This window comes from Canis lupus, chromosome 7 (genome assembly GCF_003254725.2).
Source record: "Canis lupus dingo isolate Sandy chromosome 7, ASM325472v2, whole genome shotgun sequence".
Taxonomy (NCBI): domain Eukaryota; kingdom Metazoa; phylum Chordata; class Mammalia; order Carnivora; family Canidae; genus Canis; species Canis lupus.
The window spans coordinates 40,711,707-40,731,775 of NC_064249.1; the positions used below are offsets into that span (position 1 = coordinate 40,711,707).

General features: G+C 53.7%; 1 protein-coding gene and 1 long non-coding RNA gene across 18 annotated transcripts in view; one reads left to right on the forward strand and one right to left on the reverse strand.

The window, feature by feature from the left end:
- The window catches only part of ARHGEF11 (Rho guanine nucleotide exchange factor 11), an 86,478-nt gene that overhangs the window by 45,861 nt on the left and 20,548 nt on the right, over positions 1-20,069 (forward strand). For 15 of the 17 annotated variants that reach the window (XM_025430770.3, XM_025430778.3, XM_025430781.3 and 12 more), the window contains 13 exons: positions 3,023-3,072; positions 3,732-3,789; positions 4,554-4,732; positions 5,470-5,541; positions 10,077-10,196; positions 12,085-12,130; positions 12,642-12,718; positions 14,031-14,168; positions 16,638-16,712; positions 16,927-17,028; positions 17,803-17,901; positions 18,860-18,902; positions 19,935-20,031. In XM_025430770.3, the coding sequence (XP_025286555.3) occupies positions 3,023-3,072; positions 3,732-3,789; positions 4,554-4,732; positions 5,470-5,541; positions 10,077-10,196; positions 12,085-12,130; positions 12,642-12,718; positions 14,031-14,168; positions 16,638-16,712; positions 16,927-17,028; positions 17,803-17,901; positions 18,860-18,902; positions 19,935-20,031 (1,156 nt within the window). Of the gene's footprint in view, positions 1-3,022; positions 3,073-3,731; positions 3,790-4,553; positions 4,733-5,469; positions 5,542-10,076; positions 10,197-12,084; positions 12,131-12,641; positions 12,719-14,030; positions 14,169-16,637; positions 16,713-16,926; positions 17,029-17,802; positions 17,902-18,859; positions 18,903-19,934; positions 20,032-20,069 lie in introns of those variants that run through there. The other 2 variants (XM_025430782.3, XM_035718765.2) reach the window with 2 other exon arrangements.
- Positions 7,693-16,369, reverse strand: LOC118355203 (uncharacterized). The gene is made up of 3 exons (XR_004817208.1): positions 16,083-16,369; positions 15,717-15,978; positions 7,693-8,019 (listed from the first exon to the last, which is right to left on the reverse strand). It is a non-coding gene; the product is annotated as an uncharacterized LOC118355203 (long non-coding RNA).

Here is a 20,069-nt window from a genome sequence, read left to right on the forward strand (position 1 = left end):
AGAATCATTGTCTATGGCAGCCATTGTCTCACAAAATATATTTGTCAAATAACAAGACTTGAAAGTCGAAATGACTCCTTGCTCTATGAGCTGCAGAGTGGGTGTTGTGTCAGCAGGCATGAGAACAACACTCTTGTCCATCTCCATCAGAGCTCTTGGGTGGCCAGGTGCATTTTTTTTTTTTTTTTTTTTTTTTTAAAGTAGGCTCCATGTCCAACATGGGGCTTGAACTCACTACCATGGGATCAAGATTCCTAGCCAGATGCCTCTGTGAGAAGCATGTGGAAAGGGATCTGTCTTCTGAGCAGGTCTCAGCAGTGGACTTAAGACATTCAGTAAACTCTGTCGTGAACAGACGTGCCATCATCCAGGCTTTGTGGTGCCCTTTCTGGAGCACAGATGGAGTAGATTCAACATCATTCCTGGGATTTTCGGAATTGTCAACAAGCCTCGGCTTCAGCTCACAGTCACCAGCCACGTCAGGCCCTAGTAAGAGAGGCAGCCTGTCCTCTGAAGCTGGGAAGCCAGACACTGACCTCTCCTCTCAAGCCACAGAAGCCCTAGATGCCAACTCTTCCCACAGAAGGCTGTTTCGAAAATCTGTTGGTTAGCGTAGCACCTTCAGTGATTCTCTCAGCTAGATCTTCTGGAGAATGTGCTGCTTCACCTCGCAGTTTTCTGTTACAGAGAGATGGCTTCTTTCCCCACACCTCACACACCACCCTCTGCTCACTCTAGACGGTGCTCGTTTCCCATCTGAGGATGGAGCGCTGAAAAGACACGTACTTCTGACTTCTTTGTTCTCCCTGTTCCCAGACTGGGGCAGCCGGTGCTGGTGGGAGGATGGCACTGCTGGGGGTACTGCACTAGTGGGAGGATTGCAGCAGCCCACTTCAGGTACAGCTCCTGGGGCCCTTCCCTGAGGCCTGAGCACAGTCAGACCCATAGACAAAATGGCAAAAGGTGGCTTGCCAATGAAACCTGAGTTTTGGAAAGTGTGTGTGTCTGTGTGCATGCATCTGTGTGTGTGTGTGTCTCTCTGTGTGTCTGTCTGTGAGTGCATGCACGTGTGTGTGTGTTTCTGTGTGTGTGCCTCTATGTGCATGTGTCTGTGTGTGCGTGGATGTGTATGTGTGCATGTGTCTGTGTGTCTGTCCCTGTGCGTGCATTTGTCTCTGTGCGTCTGTGCATGGATGTATGTGTGCGCATGTGTCTGTGGGTGTGTCTGTGAGCATGTCTCTTCGTGTGTGTCTCTGCATCTGTGTGTGCATGGATCTGTGTGTGTGTGTGCATGTGTCTGTATGTGTGTCTCTCCTTGTGCGTGCATGTGTCTCTGCATCTGTGTGTACATGGATATGTGTCTGTCCCTGTGTGTGCATGTGTTTCTATGTGCATCTGTGTGTGCATGGATGTGTGTGTCTTTGTGTGTGTGTGTGTGTGTCTCTGTGCATGCATGCATGTCTGGGGGAGGAGACATAAAGAGACAACTTACGCATCAGCATTGACATCACAGGAGTAACACAGTGGTTGTTACTGTCTTTCCCTGATGTGAGGCCTCTCTAGCTTGCTGTTTCTCAGCATGTGGTCTGTGTCCTGCCAACACCAATGTCACCTGGACCCCCGGGGTAGCTGCTGTCCTCGTCCTGAGCCCACGCCCAAAAGCACTGGATCACTCTCTGGCCAGGGGGGCAAGGGAGGTGCTGTGAACAAATTCTTTTGGTGGTCCTCAAGCTCACGAAAGTCAGAGAACTTCTCTGGTTCCTTTACTCTGGAGACTTTGCCTTTTTTCCAAAATCACCACATGTGTCTCATACTTCCAGGCAAGACAGCACTTGCCCACCTTTGGTTTTCAGACACAGCCTAGAGAGTTTCTAGCTCCTTGCAAGTGCTCCTCCGTAAATAGCACACCATAGATGAGGGTGTAATCCTGAGTCCCCGGATTGAAAAGCCAACTTGGAACGCATCTGCACTGGAGAATATGCTTTCAGAGCAGAAGCATCTATATGTGCTTTGTGGGAGTTTTGTTTTATCGGATGAGTACAGCTCACAGACTGAATGATCATCTGGGGCAGATTGACAGAAACAGTCTGTATGCTGCTCGTCAGCCTGCTCTGGCATTCATGCTTCCGTGCTTTCTGGATATAAACCAAACCAGGACTAAGTCATTAGGACCTACACAGTGGTCACGGCCGCCTCAGCCTCCAGTGGGTCACATCAGGAGCTCTGCATCTGGCCCATTTTTTTTTTTTTTTTTATTTATGATAGTCACACAGAGAGAGAGAGAGAGAGAGAGGCAGAGACACAGGCAGAGGGAGAAGCAGGCTCCATGCACCGGGAGCCTGACGTGGGATTCGATCCCGGGTCTCCAGGATCGCGCCCTGGGCCAAAGGCAGGCGCTAAACCGCTGCGCCACCCAGGGATCCCTCTGGCCCATTTTAAAGGGAGAAACTGCCAAAGGTCTAAAATAAATCTTAACAGACGATAAAGGAGTGATCACTCTTATCTTCATGGTGTGAACCCCAGAACGAGCCTCTCAGGGCTCAGGAAGCAGTTTGAAAACTCTTTTCACCTTCTTCTTGCTCTTTCTCTTAATAATTACTATTATGTTCACAATTACATTTAGTGCAATAAACTCGTTCTTCTAAATAAATAAATAAATAAATAAATAAAATAAAATAAAATAAAATAAAATAAAATAAAATAAAATAAACTCGTTCTTCCCACCAGATCATAGGAAGTAGCTCTTACTTGACCTGGGAACTATCCAGGCACGTTCCAGTAAAGCACATGTCTTCTTCCCAGGGCCAGGCTTGCCCCTCTGGCACCTTGGCCTGGCTACCAGAAGCCTGGCCTCTGAGCCATGGGCAGAAAGCCCCTGCAGCTCACAGGTAGTTGTGACTGAACCAGGACAGGAGGTCCTAACGTGAACAGCTGAGAAGACATTTTGGAAGGACAGTGGGGCAGGGTCATTGACCTCAGGGGAGGGTGGCCAGGCTCTGCTGACCAGGTCTTCTTCCTACAGGAGGGGCAGCCATGAGAGCTGGTGTCAAAGAGGGAGACCGGATCATCAAAGTGAGTGCCCCTCTCCTCTGGCCAGCACCCTGGGTCCTCCCCCCTCACCACCACGGTGCTCGGCCACTGGGTTGGGGGGCAGTGCTGCGAGAGGACCCCAGGAATGTGGCAGCCAGTGAGGGCCAGCTACTAGGAGCCCCATCCTCGGCCCTTCTTGACTCTCTGTAACCAAGCTTCTGGAATGGATTTTATTTCCCCATTTAAGAAATGACAAAAACACACTTAAAATAGGGAGGCTGAGACCAGTGAGGGGCCCAGGACCTTCGGACTCCGCGTCTGCACAGTACTGACCTGAGCACCTTGCCAGCTGCCGCCTGCTGGAACCTGCCCTGATGCAGGGTATCCAGCACTGCCAATGCTGCATAGTGTCCTGGAAGCACTAAGGGAATCCTAGGCGAGGCTATGCCTTAGCTGTCCAGGGAGGAGTAGGCACACAGGGCAGTTGGCAGGTGCGGGCTAGTGGTTGAACACTTACAGGAGCTGGGAAGGTAATACACAGCAGACGTGAATAGGAACAAACTGACATTGTGAATTTGAGGGACAGGTGACCAGAGGTGTCTAGGTAGCATTGGGAAGTGGCTTTGTGAGGAGTGGTGTTTTGAGCTTTGGGAGGAACCCCTGCATCCATCCTGATCACTCTACGGTTTGTCCCCCAACAGGTGAATGGCACCATGGTGACCAACAGCTCACACCTGGAGGTAGTGAAGCTTATCAAATGTGAGTTGGAGAAAGCAGAGCACAGAAAGTAGGGGAGCAGGTGGGCAGGGGGAGCATGCCCTTCGACCCCGAGCCTCCTTTGTGGGTGAGAGGCAGCTGGGGTGACATGTTTAGTCTTGATCCACTGGGCCTGCCCCATTCCCTGTGGTCACTGCACATGGAGACACTGGTCTCTCATCAGACTCTACCTCCTTGCACGACCATGTAGACCATGTCCTGCTGCTACCAGGTCCCTCCAGGACCATTCACTCCCCTGTCCTCTCCATGGATAGCCTTCCTCATTGGTTTCCTATTTGGGGGAAAAAGCAAAAACACTCTGTTTGCCGCTAGGAAGACCCAGCCATTAGGGCTGCCCAGGTAATCCAACAGAAGCAACAGATGTTGAGGAAAGAGCGGATGGGTGGTCCGAGGAGGGCGGGAGGATAGTACCTTCTGTGTGCCAGGGGCTTGGCTGTATTCAGTGAAGTGAAGGGCCTGAGGGCCAGGCAGCCCTTGGGGAGTGCAGACCTATACCACAGTGGGTTTTCACTTGAGCATCCTGCGTGAAGAGGAACAAAGGGGTACCAGTGTGGACACAGGGCTGGCAGGCTGGAATTAGAGGACGGTGGGGCGTTAAAATGTGGAGAATTTTTCTGCAGGATTTTAAGCTTCATGAAAGGAAAGGGGAGAGGACTCTCCACTCCCCGCCCAGCTTTGTAGCTTCAGTGTCCGCCACCCAGGACAGTGCGCCCTGAGCAAGCCTCTCCTTGTCTGCCTACCTCCAGCTGGCGCCTACGTTGCACTGACCCTCCTGGGCTCTTCCCCCTTGTCCGTCGGTGTCTCTGGGCTGCAGCAGGACCCTGCCCCAGCCGGAGCCCCCCGAGTCACCCCCGTGGTCCCACCACCTCCGCCGCCGCCACCTCTGCCCCCCCCACAGCGCATCACGGGGCCCAGACCTCTGCAGGTATGGCCCTGCTGTCTTCCTGGCTTATCAGCCCATGGGGAGGAACGCAGGTGGTATTGAGGTGTGCTGGTGAGCAGAGGCAAGCTAGAGGTCCGACACAAGCATCAGAAAACCAGACCAAAGGAGGGCTGACTGCATGAAAGGAGCCACTCCATCCTTCGTGTCCTTCCACGTGAATGCATCCAGCCTCCCCAGACAGCAGCAGGCAGCATGCTTCCTAAATGGGGGCAACCCTAGGGAGGCCCTCAGGGGTGTTGCTCACCAGCAGAGAGTGCACACACCTCCAGGCACGGACAAAGGCATCCACTAAAGACTGCAGCCAGCCATGTTGCCGGAGTGTGGAATACCAACCAGTGGGGGAAAGGCTGCCTGAAGGGACAAAAGGGTAGGGAATCCAGGAAGAACAGGCAGCAGAGGGGGCGGACCCAGGACAGGGCAGAGGAAAGACGAGGTGTGGTTAGGAAAGGGGATAGGATCTGTCGTTGGACAGGCAGATGGACCCAGCAGGTGCAGGGAGCCTGAGGGGATTTGGTACCAGGGGTGGTTGCAACCACAGCTTCTGGGAAGTTCGGGAGAAACATTCCGTGTCTGAAGTTGGCTGGGGACCTGAGTGTCACTCAAACATACAGACCACCCCCAACTGCTCTGCTGGCTTTTCCTGACTGAGAATCAGCAGGTGGGAGAGAATTAATCTGGGAGGCTGCCCCCACCCTTACTACTGTCCATTCCATTCCCAGGATCCTGAATTCCAGAAACATGCCACCCAGATCCTTCGGAATATGCTGAGGCAGGAGGAAAAGGAGTTACAGGTAAGGTCCTGCTTTGGGCAGTCAGCCACAGTCTTACTCATGGGACACAGCCCATTGTGGCCAAACCTCAGCACCCAAATTTGCTGTCCACGGAATAGTTGTCCCTGCCTCATGCCACCAGGTGTCGGAATGGGGAGAACACTCTGAGGGAACAGAGAGCTGAGGGAGGCCAGCAGGCTGCCAGCAGGGGGACCCCCATTGGTGGAGGGGGTGCAGCAGGGTAGCCAAGTTCTGTCCCGGCCCCTTCTTTAATGTTCAGCATGTTTCCATAAGTGTCTGCTGCATGTAAAGCATTGTTCTAGGTCCTGTGGTACACAGATGTGGGAAGATTAGACAGTTCTTGCCTTCCGTATGACTATTCTGTAATGGAAGAAATTCACACTATGGTAGGAGAGTCAGTAAGGGGACAAGGAAGAGAGCAATCCATGAAGGATGGGGGATGGAGGGAGACTCAGGGAGAGAGCTGTATTTCAGAGAGCTGGGCCTTGAAGCGTGGGCCTTCTGTGGGCAAAACAGATGGGGAGGGTCTACCGGCAAGTGGACAGCACAGGCCAAAGACAGACATGTGAAAATACACTTCTGTGTTTGGCAGACATTGAGCTCCTGCCATGTGCTAGGTGCTCGTGTTGTGGCAGGGTAGAACAGGTGATGCTGGGGCAGAAGGCGGAAAGGTTATACAGGTAAGTGAGAGGTGGAGCTTTCCTTTATGGAGTTTGTGATCCAGTCGGGTATCGAATGGATAAAGACAGACTCCTACCACGTTATCAAAAGTGCAGATAACTCACGGAGCAGCAGGTGTCATGGAATGGTCAGGACAGACCTGTAGGTCAGAGGAGAGAAGTCAGAGTCCAGAAACTAAACCATGCAAATATGGTCATTTGAATTTTGACAAGGTATCCAGACCATGTCCTAGAGAAAGTAGTCTTCCACAAACGGTGCTGGGGCAACTGGCCATCCACATGCACAGAACAAATGTGGATCTGTACCTCACACAGTAAACAGTCTAATCCCAAAATGTAAGAACCAGAACTATTTTTTAAAACTGCAAAACTCTCAGAAGTAAACACAAATGTAAATCTTCATGGCTTTGGAATAGGCAGTTTTTCCTTAGTGGCACCAAAGTAGAAACAACCAAAACATAATAAATTGGACTTTATCCAAATTTAAAAGCTTTGTGCATCAAAGGACACAAGAAAGTAAAAAAGACAACCCATGGGACGGGAGAAAGTAGTTGCAACTCATTATATCTGATCAAGTTCTAGTGCCAGAATATGCAAAGGACTCTTTAAAGGTAACAATAAAAGGACACACGAGCCACTTTAAAAGTTGGCAAAGGATTTGGATAAGATAGTCCAGTAAGAAGCATGAAAGCAAGAAAGATGGCCAAGAAGCTCATGGCAAGATACTCACCATCATTAATCATCCGGTGATGCTAATCAAAACTGTACCATGTCACTCCACACCCACCAGCATGGTTAGAGCCAAAATAGCAGGAAGTATCAGTTGTTGGTGAGAGTGGAGAAATCGGAGAAACTTGTTTATGTTCTGTCTGTGTGCTCATTATCCTAATGGATTCCCACCATTGCTGGTGAGGACATGAAGTCACACAGCCACTGCACCAAGCGGTTTGGCAGCTTTTCAGAATGGTCAGCACACAGGAGCGCAGAGAACCGATCCATCAGTCCCCCTCCCAGGTACAACCCAGAATGGAAAACATACATCCAGACACAAACCTATAAGTGGTGGGCATTCCTAATAGTCTTAATCACAACAGGCCCAAAGCAGAAACAACCCCAAAGTTAATCAGCAGCCCAACAGGCAGACCAGGGTAGTCTGTCTGGATGATGGGATGGTACTCGGCCACCACCAGGTGTGAAGCAGTGACGCACATGCTGCAACACAGAGGAACCCTGAGCACATGAGGCTCGGTGGGAGGAGCCAGGCCCATAAGGCCACAGGTTATGTGAGTCCTTTTAAATAGAAGTCCAGAACAGGTAAGTCTCTGAGGACAGAACATAAATTAGTGGTTGCAGGAGTGGAGGAGGGGAGAAGTAGGGAATAACCACCATCCTGTCGGGTGGTAGCCATATTCTAGAACTCCATGGTGGAGGCTGTTGTCAACCCTGCCCATGCATGCAGACCACTGAACTGTACATTTTGAAATGATGAGGTTTATTTTCTGTGAATTACAGGTCATTAAATTCTAAAATATCATTTAAGTACAAGGAATCCCAAAAGAAGGAATAATCATGCAGTAATCCCGGAGGGCTTTCTGAGGTGGCATTTGAATTTGGATTCAGTCTGTTTCACTCTGGAGAGTGCGTTGGGCCTTGACTTCCCTGCCAAGCTTGGAGTTTATCTTGAAGACCATGGGATGGGTCAAGATTTTGAGCTGGGGAGTGATCACATCTCCAAAGCAGTGTTCTCCGGAGAAGTGTGTTCAGTGCATGGATATGCCAGGAGACCATCTTCAGGATGCTGTGGGAGATTGAACAGGAATGCTAGGACTCAGTACAGAAAGACACGGGGGGACCACGGGGGACATCTCAGAGGTCAGATGGGTGACAGATTGCCTGCCAGGGGGCGGTAACAGGGCAGAAAACAGAAGATGTGCCAAGTTTGGATGCCCTGACAGCTGTGATGCTGTTGGGGGGGGGGGGGGTAGCGTGGAGGGCAGGGCGGGGTCTAGGGAGAGACATGGAGGTCAGCTCTGGGAGCCCAGGGAACACTGAGACATAAAGACCGTTGACCAGCCCTGTAGATGTGAGAGGTTGGAGCCTCAAAGGAAAGGCAGGGTTGAGATAGAGCTCGGGTGCGCCCTCAGCACAGAGGTGGTCAGAACTGAGGACCGGTGGGATCACCAAGGGCACCAGTGCACAGGACAGAGAGCGGGTAGAATTTTGGAAGTCCAGCACTTTACAGCACAGCTGCCTCTCCCATCCCTGTGTATTTGCTGTTACATTCAGATTTTAATTACTTGTTCTTCTCCCCATTGGACTAAGTAACGTGAAGGCTAGGACCGTGCCACGTGTCCCCTGCACACAAGCTTCCTGTGGATGCAAGTGGTACCTGAGGCCTACCCAAGTTACAGGGTGCAGGGACTGGGTGAGGCTGCAGGCAGGCCATGAGGGAGGGTGGGGGCACCAGGATGGCCTTCCATGGAGGGGGCGCCCAAGAGGTGACAGCTGAGGCCAGGCCACTGGGTCATCAGGCTCCCTGAAGGAGGTGGAGGAATGAGACTGTGTGCAGGCCGCAGGCTCTGGGTCCCGAGGGTCAAGCCCTGGCTGGAGACACATCCGTGGAAGGAAAGAGAGGACTGAGGCAGCGGCTTAGAGGGTAATCAGAGTTGATGGAAGAGCTTCATGGCAATGGCTGGTTTTGTTTTAAGACCAGAAAGGAGGGACACCTGGGTGGCTCAGTGGTGGACCGTCTGCCTTTGGCTCAGGGCGTGATCCTGGGGTCCTGGGATCAAGTCCCACATCGGGCTCCCCTTAGGAAGCCTGCTTCTCCTTCTGCCTATGTCTCTGCCACTCTCTGTCTCTCATGAATAAATAAAGTCTTTAAAAAAAGAGAGAGAGAGAGACCAGAAAGGAGCGTTACATGCAATATGAGGTCGTGGAGCTGTCGAATGGGAGACAGAGGGTGCGAACAGTGTCAGAAGAGCCCCGGCGGCTGGAGGCAGAGCTGCTCTGTGGGCCCAGGGTGGGGAGGCCACACGTATGTGCAGTGCAGCTGGGAAGCTCCACCAGAGGATGGCACCGCGGAGGCTGAGGGCTGAGGGATTGGTAAACCGAGGTTGTCAGGTAACAGAGGGGCCCTGGATGAGCTTAGAGAATGTGTCTGCACGCCGGCTTTATGTCATTGTGTGACAAGCCAGCCGTATGGAGCACTTCCTTCTGTGGTGCGATAGTAGCTATCTCCTGCTAAGGCTTCACAGGCAGTCTCGTTCAGGTCTCCCTGCAGTCCCTCAGGCAGGGACCGTCATCCCCGTTATCCGTGAGGACGCAGGAAACGTCCTTGTCGGGTCTACACTGCTAGTGAGCACAGATGACAGAGTTCAGGGGCAGGCCTCCCCATTTGCAAAACCCAGGCTCTAAGCTCTAAGTGCACACCAGGTGACCTCCAGGTGAGCATCTGAGCAGCTCCCCCTGCACCCAAGGCCAGAGAGGGCTCCTGAGACTGATGTCGTGAGCTCCCTGTGTGTGCTGCTTTGCACAGACACTGAACATCTGACACGAGCAGGAGCTGAGGAAGACCTCTGTAGGATAAGGCATAGGCCTAGCCTGGATGGTGCTTCAGACTGGATGGGCCTTTGTGTCCCGTCTTCTTTCTCCAGTTACTCTCTGTATTGTTTCTCACCATCTCTACACCTCCCTCTTCTGACCAAGGGTGAGCTTACCTGCATCTCCTAAAGGCAGAGCTCCTGTCTCTCCTCCTTGTCTGGGGTAACTGCCTGTTCTCCCCCTGTGAGTTGTCCATTCTCCACTAACCATAACCCCTTCTGCCTTTCCCTCCCTGTCCTGGCTCATCCCCAGCGTATCTGTGAGGTGTACAGCCGGAACCCTGCCAGCCCACTGGAGGAGCAGATCGAAGGTGCCCGGAGGCGCGTCACGCAGTTACAGCTGAAGATTCAGCAGGAGATGGGTGGCTTCGTGGTGAGTGAAGCAGGCCAGGCTTCAGGAAGGGCAGGTGGTCATGCAGGTGGACGCAGGCACAGTAGGAGGAAAGCCAGGGTTGAGGCTTCCTGAGTCATGCAGGACCCCAGGGCTGAATCGGGAGCATTCAGTACTTAATAAACCAACAAAAGGCAGCAATTCTTCATGTAGCGCCAAAGGGGCTGAGCGCTGTGTGGGTGCCGCTGGGGGGGCCCTTTCTTGCCCTCCTAGAGCCTGCTACAGCGGTAGAAAAAAATACATATAAATTCAATCAGACTGTTGGCTTTAGTCTCCTCATTATCTGCTCCCTGCGGGTGGTGTGCCTATTCCCGCACCGATCTTACTTGGCTGCGTGTTCTGCGGACAGTGGGTCTTCTCGAAGACTGCAGGCGCTTCCACATCAGCCAGAGCATCAGATCCCCGCCGTGGAGGGTGGTCTGTAGTGGCAGGGACCTCTCTGTGGGAAACCCCAGAGAGGAGATGTCTTTACCTGGTCTGCTCAAGGACCTTGTTCCTAGTGTGCTGCTCCAACTCCATCCGGCCTCAGTCCTTAGGGCAAGTAAGGAACTCTCCAGAAACTGTGCAGTTTCCAAGAATAATAGTTCCCAAAGCCAACAGAGGTTCTTTGAGGATTATCTACTTTCTTTTTCTTTTTTTTTTTTTTTTCAAGATTTTATTTATTTATTCAGAGGCAGAGAGAGAGAGACAGAGACACAGGCAGAGGGAGAAGCAGGCTCCATACAGGGAGCCCGACATGGGACTCGATCCTGGGTCTCCAGGATCAGGCCCTGGGCTGAAGGTGGCACTAAACTGCTGAGCCACTGGGGCTGCCCCCCTTTTTTTTTTTTTTAAGATTTTATTTATTCATGAGAGACACAGAGAAAGAGAGGCAGAGGGAGAAGCAAGCTCCATGCAGGGAGCCCAATGTGGGACCTGATCAGGGACTCCAGGACCACGCCCTGGGCCAAAGGCAGGCGCTAAACCACTGACCCAGGGATCCCCTATCCACTTCTTTTTTAGAACATCCAGATCAAAATGCCTAGGAACCACAGGCTAATTGAATTTAAACTGTTCTGTTTTCTGAAGGGCACACCCATGTCACGTGGTTGATAGCTCAGGTCCTGAGCTCACCACCTGTGAGACTCTCTGGCAGGTTAGGTCCTGCTGGAAGTCCCAGGGTCTTCGTTTGTGAATTGGAAATCCCAGCAGGACCTGGCCAGTGGGGTTATGGTCGGAGGCGAAGTGTGCCCCCGTCCTAGGCCGTACGTGTTTGCCCCTACTGCTGCGCTCCTATGCCCCACAGGGCAGAGAGTCCAAAACCCCTACCGAGAGCTGCGGGTCTGAGCACCAGCCGGGCTCCAGTTCTCCCACTGTGCAACTTGGGCAAGTCATGCACCGTCTCTGGGCTCCTGTTTCCTCACTGGTCACACAGGCCTCAGAGTACCTACCTTGGAGCTGCCAAAAGCCTAAGTGAGACCCAGAAAAGCATGCAGGCAGGTGGTCCTCCAAGCCCTGAGGCCACTAGAGGCGGGCCCTCCCCTCCCCTCAGTGTCCAGCTGGAGTTCTTTGCACTCCTTGATGGGAAGGTCCTTCTGTGTTCAGCCCCCCAAGGCCGAGAGTGCTGTGGGGTCTGGGGGGGATAAATCCATGAGTTCCGAGACTTCCCCTAAGGGCAAAGCTCCCTCTCCACCATTAGGGGTCACCGTCTCCAATGACCAACGAAGCAGTAGCTCCTCCTTCTGGGCATTTTTAAGGCAATGGAGCAGAAAAAGCCCCTAATGGCAGCAGATATTATCTGCTGAGACGGAGGGAAGAGCTGACTACAGGAGGTACCAAGGAGGGAGAGCTTTGCAGACCAAGCCCACCCTTGGGACTTTTTCTTTTTTAGGACATACCCACCCTATACAGTGACACCAGCCAGAGAGCATCAGAAGGTAAGTATCCCCTCACCCCATGTCTCCAACCCAGGGTCCTCACTTGTTGTCCCCATGAGGCAGATTCAGAAAAGACAGACTAGCCCTGGCTCTCTAGGGATTAGGCTGGGGAGACAAAGCATGTCCACACACAGGGAGGGGGCAGCTTCTGCTGTCATCATGACAGCATAGCCATCGCACCTACTGGTAAGTACCGGGGCGGTCCTAGGAGGACAAGGATCCAGACCCTACCTTGCCCCCCAGCCCCTGGCATGCTCTTGTGATAAGAAGTGAGTCAGGCTAGAAGAGTGGTGGGTGTGGGTTGAAGGTCAGACTCGTGGTGACATGGAGCCGTGGCGTCTCTAGGAAGCGATGTGGCCAGAACACAGGCCTACAGGGAGGCGAAAGCCAGGTGTGGAGCATCTGACCTGAGGGAAATCAGGAGAGGAGGGAGGATGGCAGCTTCGCTTTCCTCTCCCACTCAGGCCTCCAGGCTGCAGCCCCCCTCCCCTGTAAACTGTTTCCTTCCCAGGCCGACTCTCTCTGGATTCCCAGGAGGGGGACAGTGGCATGGACTCTGGGACGGAACGCCTCCCCTCCCTCAGTGAGGTGAGTGTCCACAAGGGCCAGCCCCAGCTGAACCCTTGTGTCCCGGTTCCCAAGGGTTTTAATCACTCCTATCTGGGTCCAAAAGGGGTTTCATGTGTGCCCTGCACACAGGACCGTCAGACCCAGCACCTGTATTATCACAGCTCTGTTCTGTAAACAGTCACGGGGAGAGCAGTGTATGAACAGTAGCGGGCCTCAGTCATGGGAAACGGTGACCTGGCCGCACATGCAGGGCTTCCTGGCTGCGGCCACACCATCTGAGATGCGATGAGCCAGCTAAATCAGAGTGACAGCCTCTCTAGGTCCGTCACAGATCTCTAACAGCTCATCTTTTCTGGAGTGGTCAAAAACATTTCAGGTTTTAGCCCCACATTTCCTCTTAGCTATTGTCTGTCTGCATATATAAACTTGCAAAGTACAAGTGGTTGGAAGAAGTAATAACGCTGTCAGCAAAATATCTGCTCAGCCAGGCTAATTAACACACTTAAACTCTAATTTTTTAATTTAATTTATTTATTTGAAAGAGAGGTAGCAAGAGGGAGCGCACGCAAGTGGGGAGGAGAGGGAGAAGCAGTCTCCACACTGAGGAGGGAGCCTAATAAAGGGCGTGGTCCCCAGGATCATGAGCTGAGCTGAAGGCAGATACTTAACCGCTGAGCTATCCAGGTGCCACTAAACCCTAATTTTATTTTTTTCTACTTTTTTTTTTTTTTAAAGATATTTATTCATGAGAGACAGAGAAGCAGAGACATAGACAGAGGGAGAAGCAGGCTCCATGCAGGGAGCCCAGTGTGGGATTCAATCCCAAATCCCGGGATCATGCCCTGAGCCAAAGGCAGATGCTCAACCGCTGAGCCACCCAGGTGTCCCATAAACCCTAATTTTAAATAATAGTTGGAATTGCATTTCCTCACTGCTGCTGTCTGTGGGAGGAGGTGAACATATGTGCAATGATCCATCTGTGGGAGAGACACCAAGAAGAGACAGAGGGTCTTAATTCATAGTTGATGTGTCCTGAGGGCTGGGCATCTGGGAGGTGACCTGGCTTTGAGGGGAAGGCTGTGGGCCAGGCTTGGGTGCCAGGATCAAGTCCAGGGAAGGACCCCATCACTGGGTCCCCTGCAAATCATCCTTTCCCAGTGTGAAGAGTGGGAGTAGTGGTATCTACCTCAGGGCCATCGTGAGCCCAAGCAGGTGCCACACAGCCAAGGGCTCTGCATAGTGGCAGGCACAGGGTAGGTACTGGGTAGGTGCCCCGGGGTGTGGGCATCTCCAGACCAGCTGAGGGTGAATGGGCTCTCTATTCCTCTAGGCACTGATGAATCGGAACTCGGCACTGTCGGACCCTGGGCTGGACAGTCCCCGAACCTCGCCTGTTATCATGGCCAGGGTGGCCCAGCACCACCGGCGGCAGGGCTCGGATGCACCAGGGCCCAGCACCAGTGAGCAGGTGAGGGTTAAGAGCTCCCTGCAGTTCTCCCTCCCTCCTTGAGAACCAGCTTACAAGGGCCCGGCTTTGAAGACTCCAGCTGAACCCCCTTGAAGGAAACTTTTCCCTGGAGAATGAAAGTGAAAGGAGAATGTGGCAGGAAGGGGTTTGGGAACAAAAGGCTATTGCAGGCTCTGCATGAGGACACAACACATCCATAGGGAAGGGACATCGAAAACAGGGTTTGTGTGAGTGGCAGATAGGCTGGTTACGTGACTCTAGAATGCTCATGTTCAGTTTTCTCTTTTCTTTAGCAAAATCTATTTTCTTGCACAAAATCTTATTTACACACTAATATAGGCACCAAATAAAAGCTCAGCTACCCCAGGATGGGGCCTAGTCAAGTCCACCCTCAGGGGCGCTGCCCTGGAGCCCCCAGGTCCTGAAAACCTGATGTGGAAGCCACTGCCCACAAAGCTAGACCTGGTCTGTGGGGACGGGAGTAGGGGGAGCACTTCTGGCTCAGGGCACAGAGCTTGCAGCCTGGGCCATCAAGGAGATTGCCCGTCAGTGGTGAGCCAGAAGCTAGGCCACTGAGCAATACGGCAAGAGCTCCTAATTTTGTACAATGTTTCTTAGCATTCAGCAGCCACCACCATGGTGGCTTCTCCTATATCCTTGTACTGACTCTGTAACGTTACTCGGTACTTTTTTAAAGCAAACTCACTCCTTAAAGCCTACGTTATTTGAACTCTGCCGTGGTCCTGAATTAAAACCAGCGTCACACACTATTTAGTGCTTTGATTTGATCTGAGAGGCAGAGGTGAGTTCAATTTGGGTCTGCAGGAGAAAAGGTAGGGATCCAATGTGTACTAGGACGCATGGTGGCAGGGTACCAGCTGCCAGGCTGGACCCCTGAGGAAAAGCCTCTTTACGTCTCCCCAGCCAGAGAGGAGGTGGGCATTGAATTCACTTGGTGAGAGAAAGCCACAGCAGACGGGCCACGCCAGGACTCTGCTTGATCAGGGCACCATGCAAGAGCGTGTTCTCCTGAGCACACGAGCTGCCTCCCCCCACGCCCTCCCTGGGCTGCTGCATGGTCCTGCCCTGTGCACATCCTGCTCTGCAGCGAGGCCTCCCTCAGGTGGCCGACAGGAGCAGGTGAGAAGGACTCTGTCATGGAGTCCTGTCTTCCTTCTGACAACTGTTTTAGTTGTTATCTTTGAACCATAGGAGCAGCTCTAGCATGGCCTCCGATCCCGAATCGTAATCTGTGCTGATCAGGGCAGGGCTGGGGTGACAGTCCACTCTCAGTGGTGGCAATGGAACCTTTGGGAACTCAAACTTTCTGTTGCATAACTGTACAACATCTGATCGTTTTCAATAATGAGCATCTTCTGCTTCTGTAGTGAGAAAAACTGCATATTTGTAAAGACTTAAAAAAATCCTCCCCTCTCACAACAAACAAATTCTGGTGTTTTCATGTTTCACCCAGGGGGCCAAGCAGAGCCAGGAGCGGCCGTCCAGCGTCTCCCAGTGGGAGATGAGGAGGCCCAGGCTGTGGCCTACCTTTGCGTTGACTCTGTGGGCCTCACGTTTGCGCTTGCGAGTGAGTGCCAGACTCTGATCTCTGACAGACGTCCTGGGCCTCAGGTTCTGTGACTCCATCATTCTGAGTGACGAGTTTGTAAATACCCAGGAGCACAGGATGAGTGCAGAGCACCCGGGAGACGCTGTCAGGAGAAGCCACTTGAGCGAGTGGGGCGGGAGGACATCTTGTGGGCAAGCGTGATCCAGGGAGGCTCCAGAGCAGGCCATTCTCGGGGAATCCCTGGAAATGAGGTCAAACACGTTGAGTGGAAAACGTAGTGGGGAGAAAAGCTTATCCAGGGAAGCATCTGGAAGGCCTGTGCGGTATGAATGCTCTCATCATACCTGATGTCAGTGGCACACCAGTTAGGGTTAGGCTCTTGGTAGAACTGGTGTGAGGAAGAAAGCCAAGCTGAGAAGCGTGGGTTTGAGACGGGTCATGGAGATCTACCACACGCCCCTGAGCAGCCCGCCATGGGGAGAGATCCACTCCATCTGCTTTGCTTGAGGAGGCAGATGTGGGCCTCCAGCTGTCCTGTCACAAAGACCTAGCCTGTGTGACCACAGGCCCTAGTAGACGCTGTAGTGGGTGCGACGTGGCTGCCGAGGGGCCAGCAGAGCCCCAAGCCTGCAGTCAACCGAACTTTCGCAAACAGGAAGAACGCGCCTTCTGTTGCTTCCCATCCCCGTGCACATGCACTGCAGCGGCCCTGCCCATGAGCACTTGACTTTTGCAAGTGGAAATCGTGGTTCTGTCCTCTGAGATTTGGGGGAGGTGAGGAGATGCCAGCGTCCACCAGACCCATGTGGCCCTCCTTGCCGGTGCTGTGGCACATGGGTGTCGTGGAGGGCTTGGACGCCTGTCCCCTAACCTTGCCCCCACCCCTGGACTCTCACCAGGGCACAGACCAGAGCCCAAAGCCTTTAATCATTGGTCCAGAGGAAGACTACGACCCGGGTTATTTCAACAACGAGGTAACGGTTTCCTGGTTTTCTCCTTTCGTCATGGTCATGCCAGCTGTTGTTGAATAGAAGCAGTTAGAGCCGCCCTAGCCGTGAGGGGGCGTAGGGTGGGTGCCACAGCCTGTGAGCCCCGGCGGCAGGGGCCATGGGGGCCAAGCTGCAGCAGGGCGTGCTGCTGTGCCCCACCTCCGTGCACTCCAGCCACCCCTGTCCTTCTGCCCTCCAGAGCGACATCGTGTTCCAAGACCTTGAGAAGCTGAAGGCACGGCCAGCTCACCTGGGTGTTTTCCTGCGGTATATCTTCTCTCAGGCAGACCCCAGTCCGCTGGTGAGTCAGAAGCATCCATCTTCACCATTGCGGGCACTGGCAGGCAGCCCAGGGACAGACAAAACACGGAAGGTGCCGTTTAGGCAGGCAGGACTGTACACACCAGCCGCGTCCCCTGCATGGGGAGGCCAGGGGAGCTGCCATCGTGCTCAGTCCGCTTAGAGCACATGGTCTTTCTAGAGTTGGAGTTGCAGGTACACAACGTGACCGTGGGGAGGCTTAGCAGAGGGGCAAGGTGACAAAGGTGATGACAGGGTGTTGGAGACAGTGCCCAGGGATGGGGCTGAGGACCAGTGACCTCCACGGCTTCTCTCAACCTGCTCCGTGCTCAGAAGAGTTGGACGGGGGTGACCACCATTGGGAGCCACAGTCAACACTGAGCACCTGAGTAAAGACCAGGCACGTGACAGAGAGTAAAACAGAAACCCTTAGAGAACAAGACACAAATGAGTAGGAGGCAAAGCAGGTGCGGAGGGAGTGCAGGGTCCAGGGGTACCGTGCTGGGAGCTGAGGGACTAGGGCTCGGCACCCACACCAGGGCCTCTTAGCCTTGGTGTGGCCACATTCATTGAGCTGTAGGATTTCCTGTTGGGGGGCTGTCCTGTGCTCTTGGTTCTCAGCACATCACAAGGATGCACCTACCAGGAGCCCCGGCATCTCTCCAAAGAAGGGTCATGTGTGTCTCCAGGCCTCACCCATCGTTCCAGGGCCAGCATCAGTCCTGGAGTAGGGGGCATGAGAACCCCTGCTCCAACCCATTTTCTTTCCTCCTAGCTTTTTTACTTGTGCGCAGAGGTTTATCAGCAGACAAACCCCAAGGATTCCCGAGGCTTAGGAAAAGACATCTGGAATATTTTCCTGGAGAAGAATGCGGTAAGGCAGCCATGGATTGAATTACAGTGTTTCTGTCTCTTAGGGCCACATGGGAGCAGAGGGAAAAGGAAGCCACACATTGAGGCCGGACAGAGACAGGGTATTGAGAAGTTGGAGCTGAGAGCTGAAGGCTCCCGGGTCCTGTTCACGGGACTGCTCTCAACCCTGAGCTCCTCACCTGACCCATTTGTTCCATGTGTGGCAAGGTAGAGGCACATGGCCTGTCCCCTGGATCAGTGCTGCTTCCCCCAACCCTCCTTGCCCGCCCATCTGGGGACAAAGCAGCAGAGGCCCAGAGGCCACCTGATGGGGGTTGAGATCAGTGAGCCAAGAGGAGCCAGGGCTCTGATACTTCGCTGGACTTGGGGTACTGCCAAGAGTGGGGTTCGTAGGGAGGAGGCCCGGAGTGTGCGGGAAGAGGTGGGCTGTGTGTGTGGACAGGGCAGCACGTTGTAGGCCTGTCAGACCAGCTATACTAATTCCCAAATGACTCGAGTCTTTCAGTTCCAAGATGTAAGCTCTCAAGATTGAGATTGAGGACCAAAGTGTGTTCCTCGGAATTTGGTGCCTATCCCCTCAAGTAGGTCTGGAGGAGGGGTGGCAACTGCTGCCTGTGCCTTGGGGCTGTGAACCCAGCCTGTCACCGCAGTCTGGTCCTCGAGCTCTGTGCTCCCTGAGATAACTCGGCGACCTGAGGACACAGTAAAGTTTTCTTCATTGCTGCTGAGTTGGCACCAGTGGGGAACTTGCACAGCTGCCCCAGAAGATGGCCCACTGGCCCCATAGCTCTAGAGTTTATTTCTCAAAATGTAACCTCATTTGCAGGCTCACAGGGGAAGAGAAGACAGGATGCGGGGTAGGGAAGCAGACGAGGGTATTGGGGGCCCTTCTGGCACGGGCTGAGGTCTCCCGCAAGCCCTGGGCTGTGGGCCTCACCATTCCCCCTTCTCTCTTCTAGCCACTGAGAGTAAAGGTCCCAGAGATGCTGCAAGCTGAAATTGGTAAGTTGGCTTACGGGCCAGTTAGTCTTGTCCTGGGCCCCAAGGGCTCCAGAGCACAGAGGGCACGTAGCCCATCCTTGGGTATCCCTTCTCTAGGATCGGGGAGCGGGGGCAGTTCCTCCTGAGCGCCTTAAGCCTCATGGTGGCTGACAGACAAGCACCTGGGGACAGGCCCCACCTGGGGAGCGTGTCCCAGAAAGACGTGACCCTGTCACACTTGCACTCGTTTCTGCCAGCCGTCCCCAGTACCTTCCTGGGCCCAGCGAGGCCATCTGGATGAAGGGGCAGTTAGACTAGAGGAATTCCCAAGCCTGGTCGCTCATCAGTATCCCTTGGGGAACTCTGAAAAATCCAGAAACCAGGAACTTGATCCATCCCACCTCGGGATTGGGCTCTGGATGGAGCATTTGTGTTTCTGTAAGTTCCTCACCAGACCTGGTGGCAGCTGACCCTGTGAGGACCCCGCTGGCTAGGTGGTTGCTCCGTTCCCGTCTCGCTCTCACGTCGTGACTAGGAGAGCTGAGGGGAAGGCAGCATAAGAGGCCATCCACCTGGAGCCAGGGTCCCAGGCAGCTTTCAAGAATGTAGGTGTCCCACGGCCAGAGGGTGAACAGAGCTGCTCCGGGGCCTTGTACTTGACCATGTGACCCTGCAACTCTGCCTCAGGGACAGGACAGACTCCGACCAGGGTCATGTGAAGTGCCTGCCCTCCTTAGCCTGTGCACTGGCCTGGCAACACCAAGGACAGGTTGGCACAGTACCGTCGGAGGGCAGCCCTTGGCACATCTGATGACGGGACTTTAACGTTCCACATCATGGAGCCTAGGACGTCCAGGTGTTTTGTTCTTGCCTTGGGACCTGGATGACAGGGCTCCAGGCTTGGATTCAGGAGTGACCTGGTGGGTCCAGGCCTCCACCTCCCTTGGCTAATGGGAGGGCAGAGAGCCAGCCTCCCTCCGGGCCACAGGGCCTCAGCAGGCACGAGCCCCTGCTCCTGACACCCTATTTTCATCTTCCCTGGGTTCCCACCAGACTTGCGTCTGCGCGGCAGTGAGGACATTCGCGCTGCCCTCCATGAAGCCCAGGAGGCGGCCATGCCTGAGATCCAGGAGCAGATCCAGGACTACAGGTTGCCGGGCCCCCACCCCTCCCTCTGGCTCCTCGCCC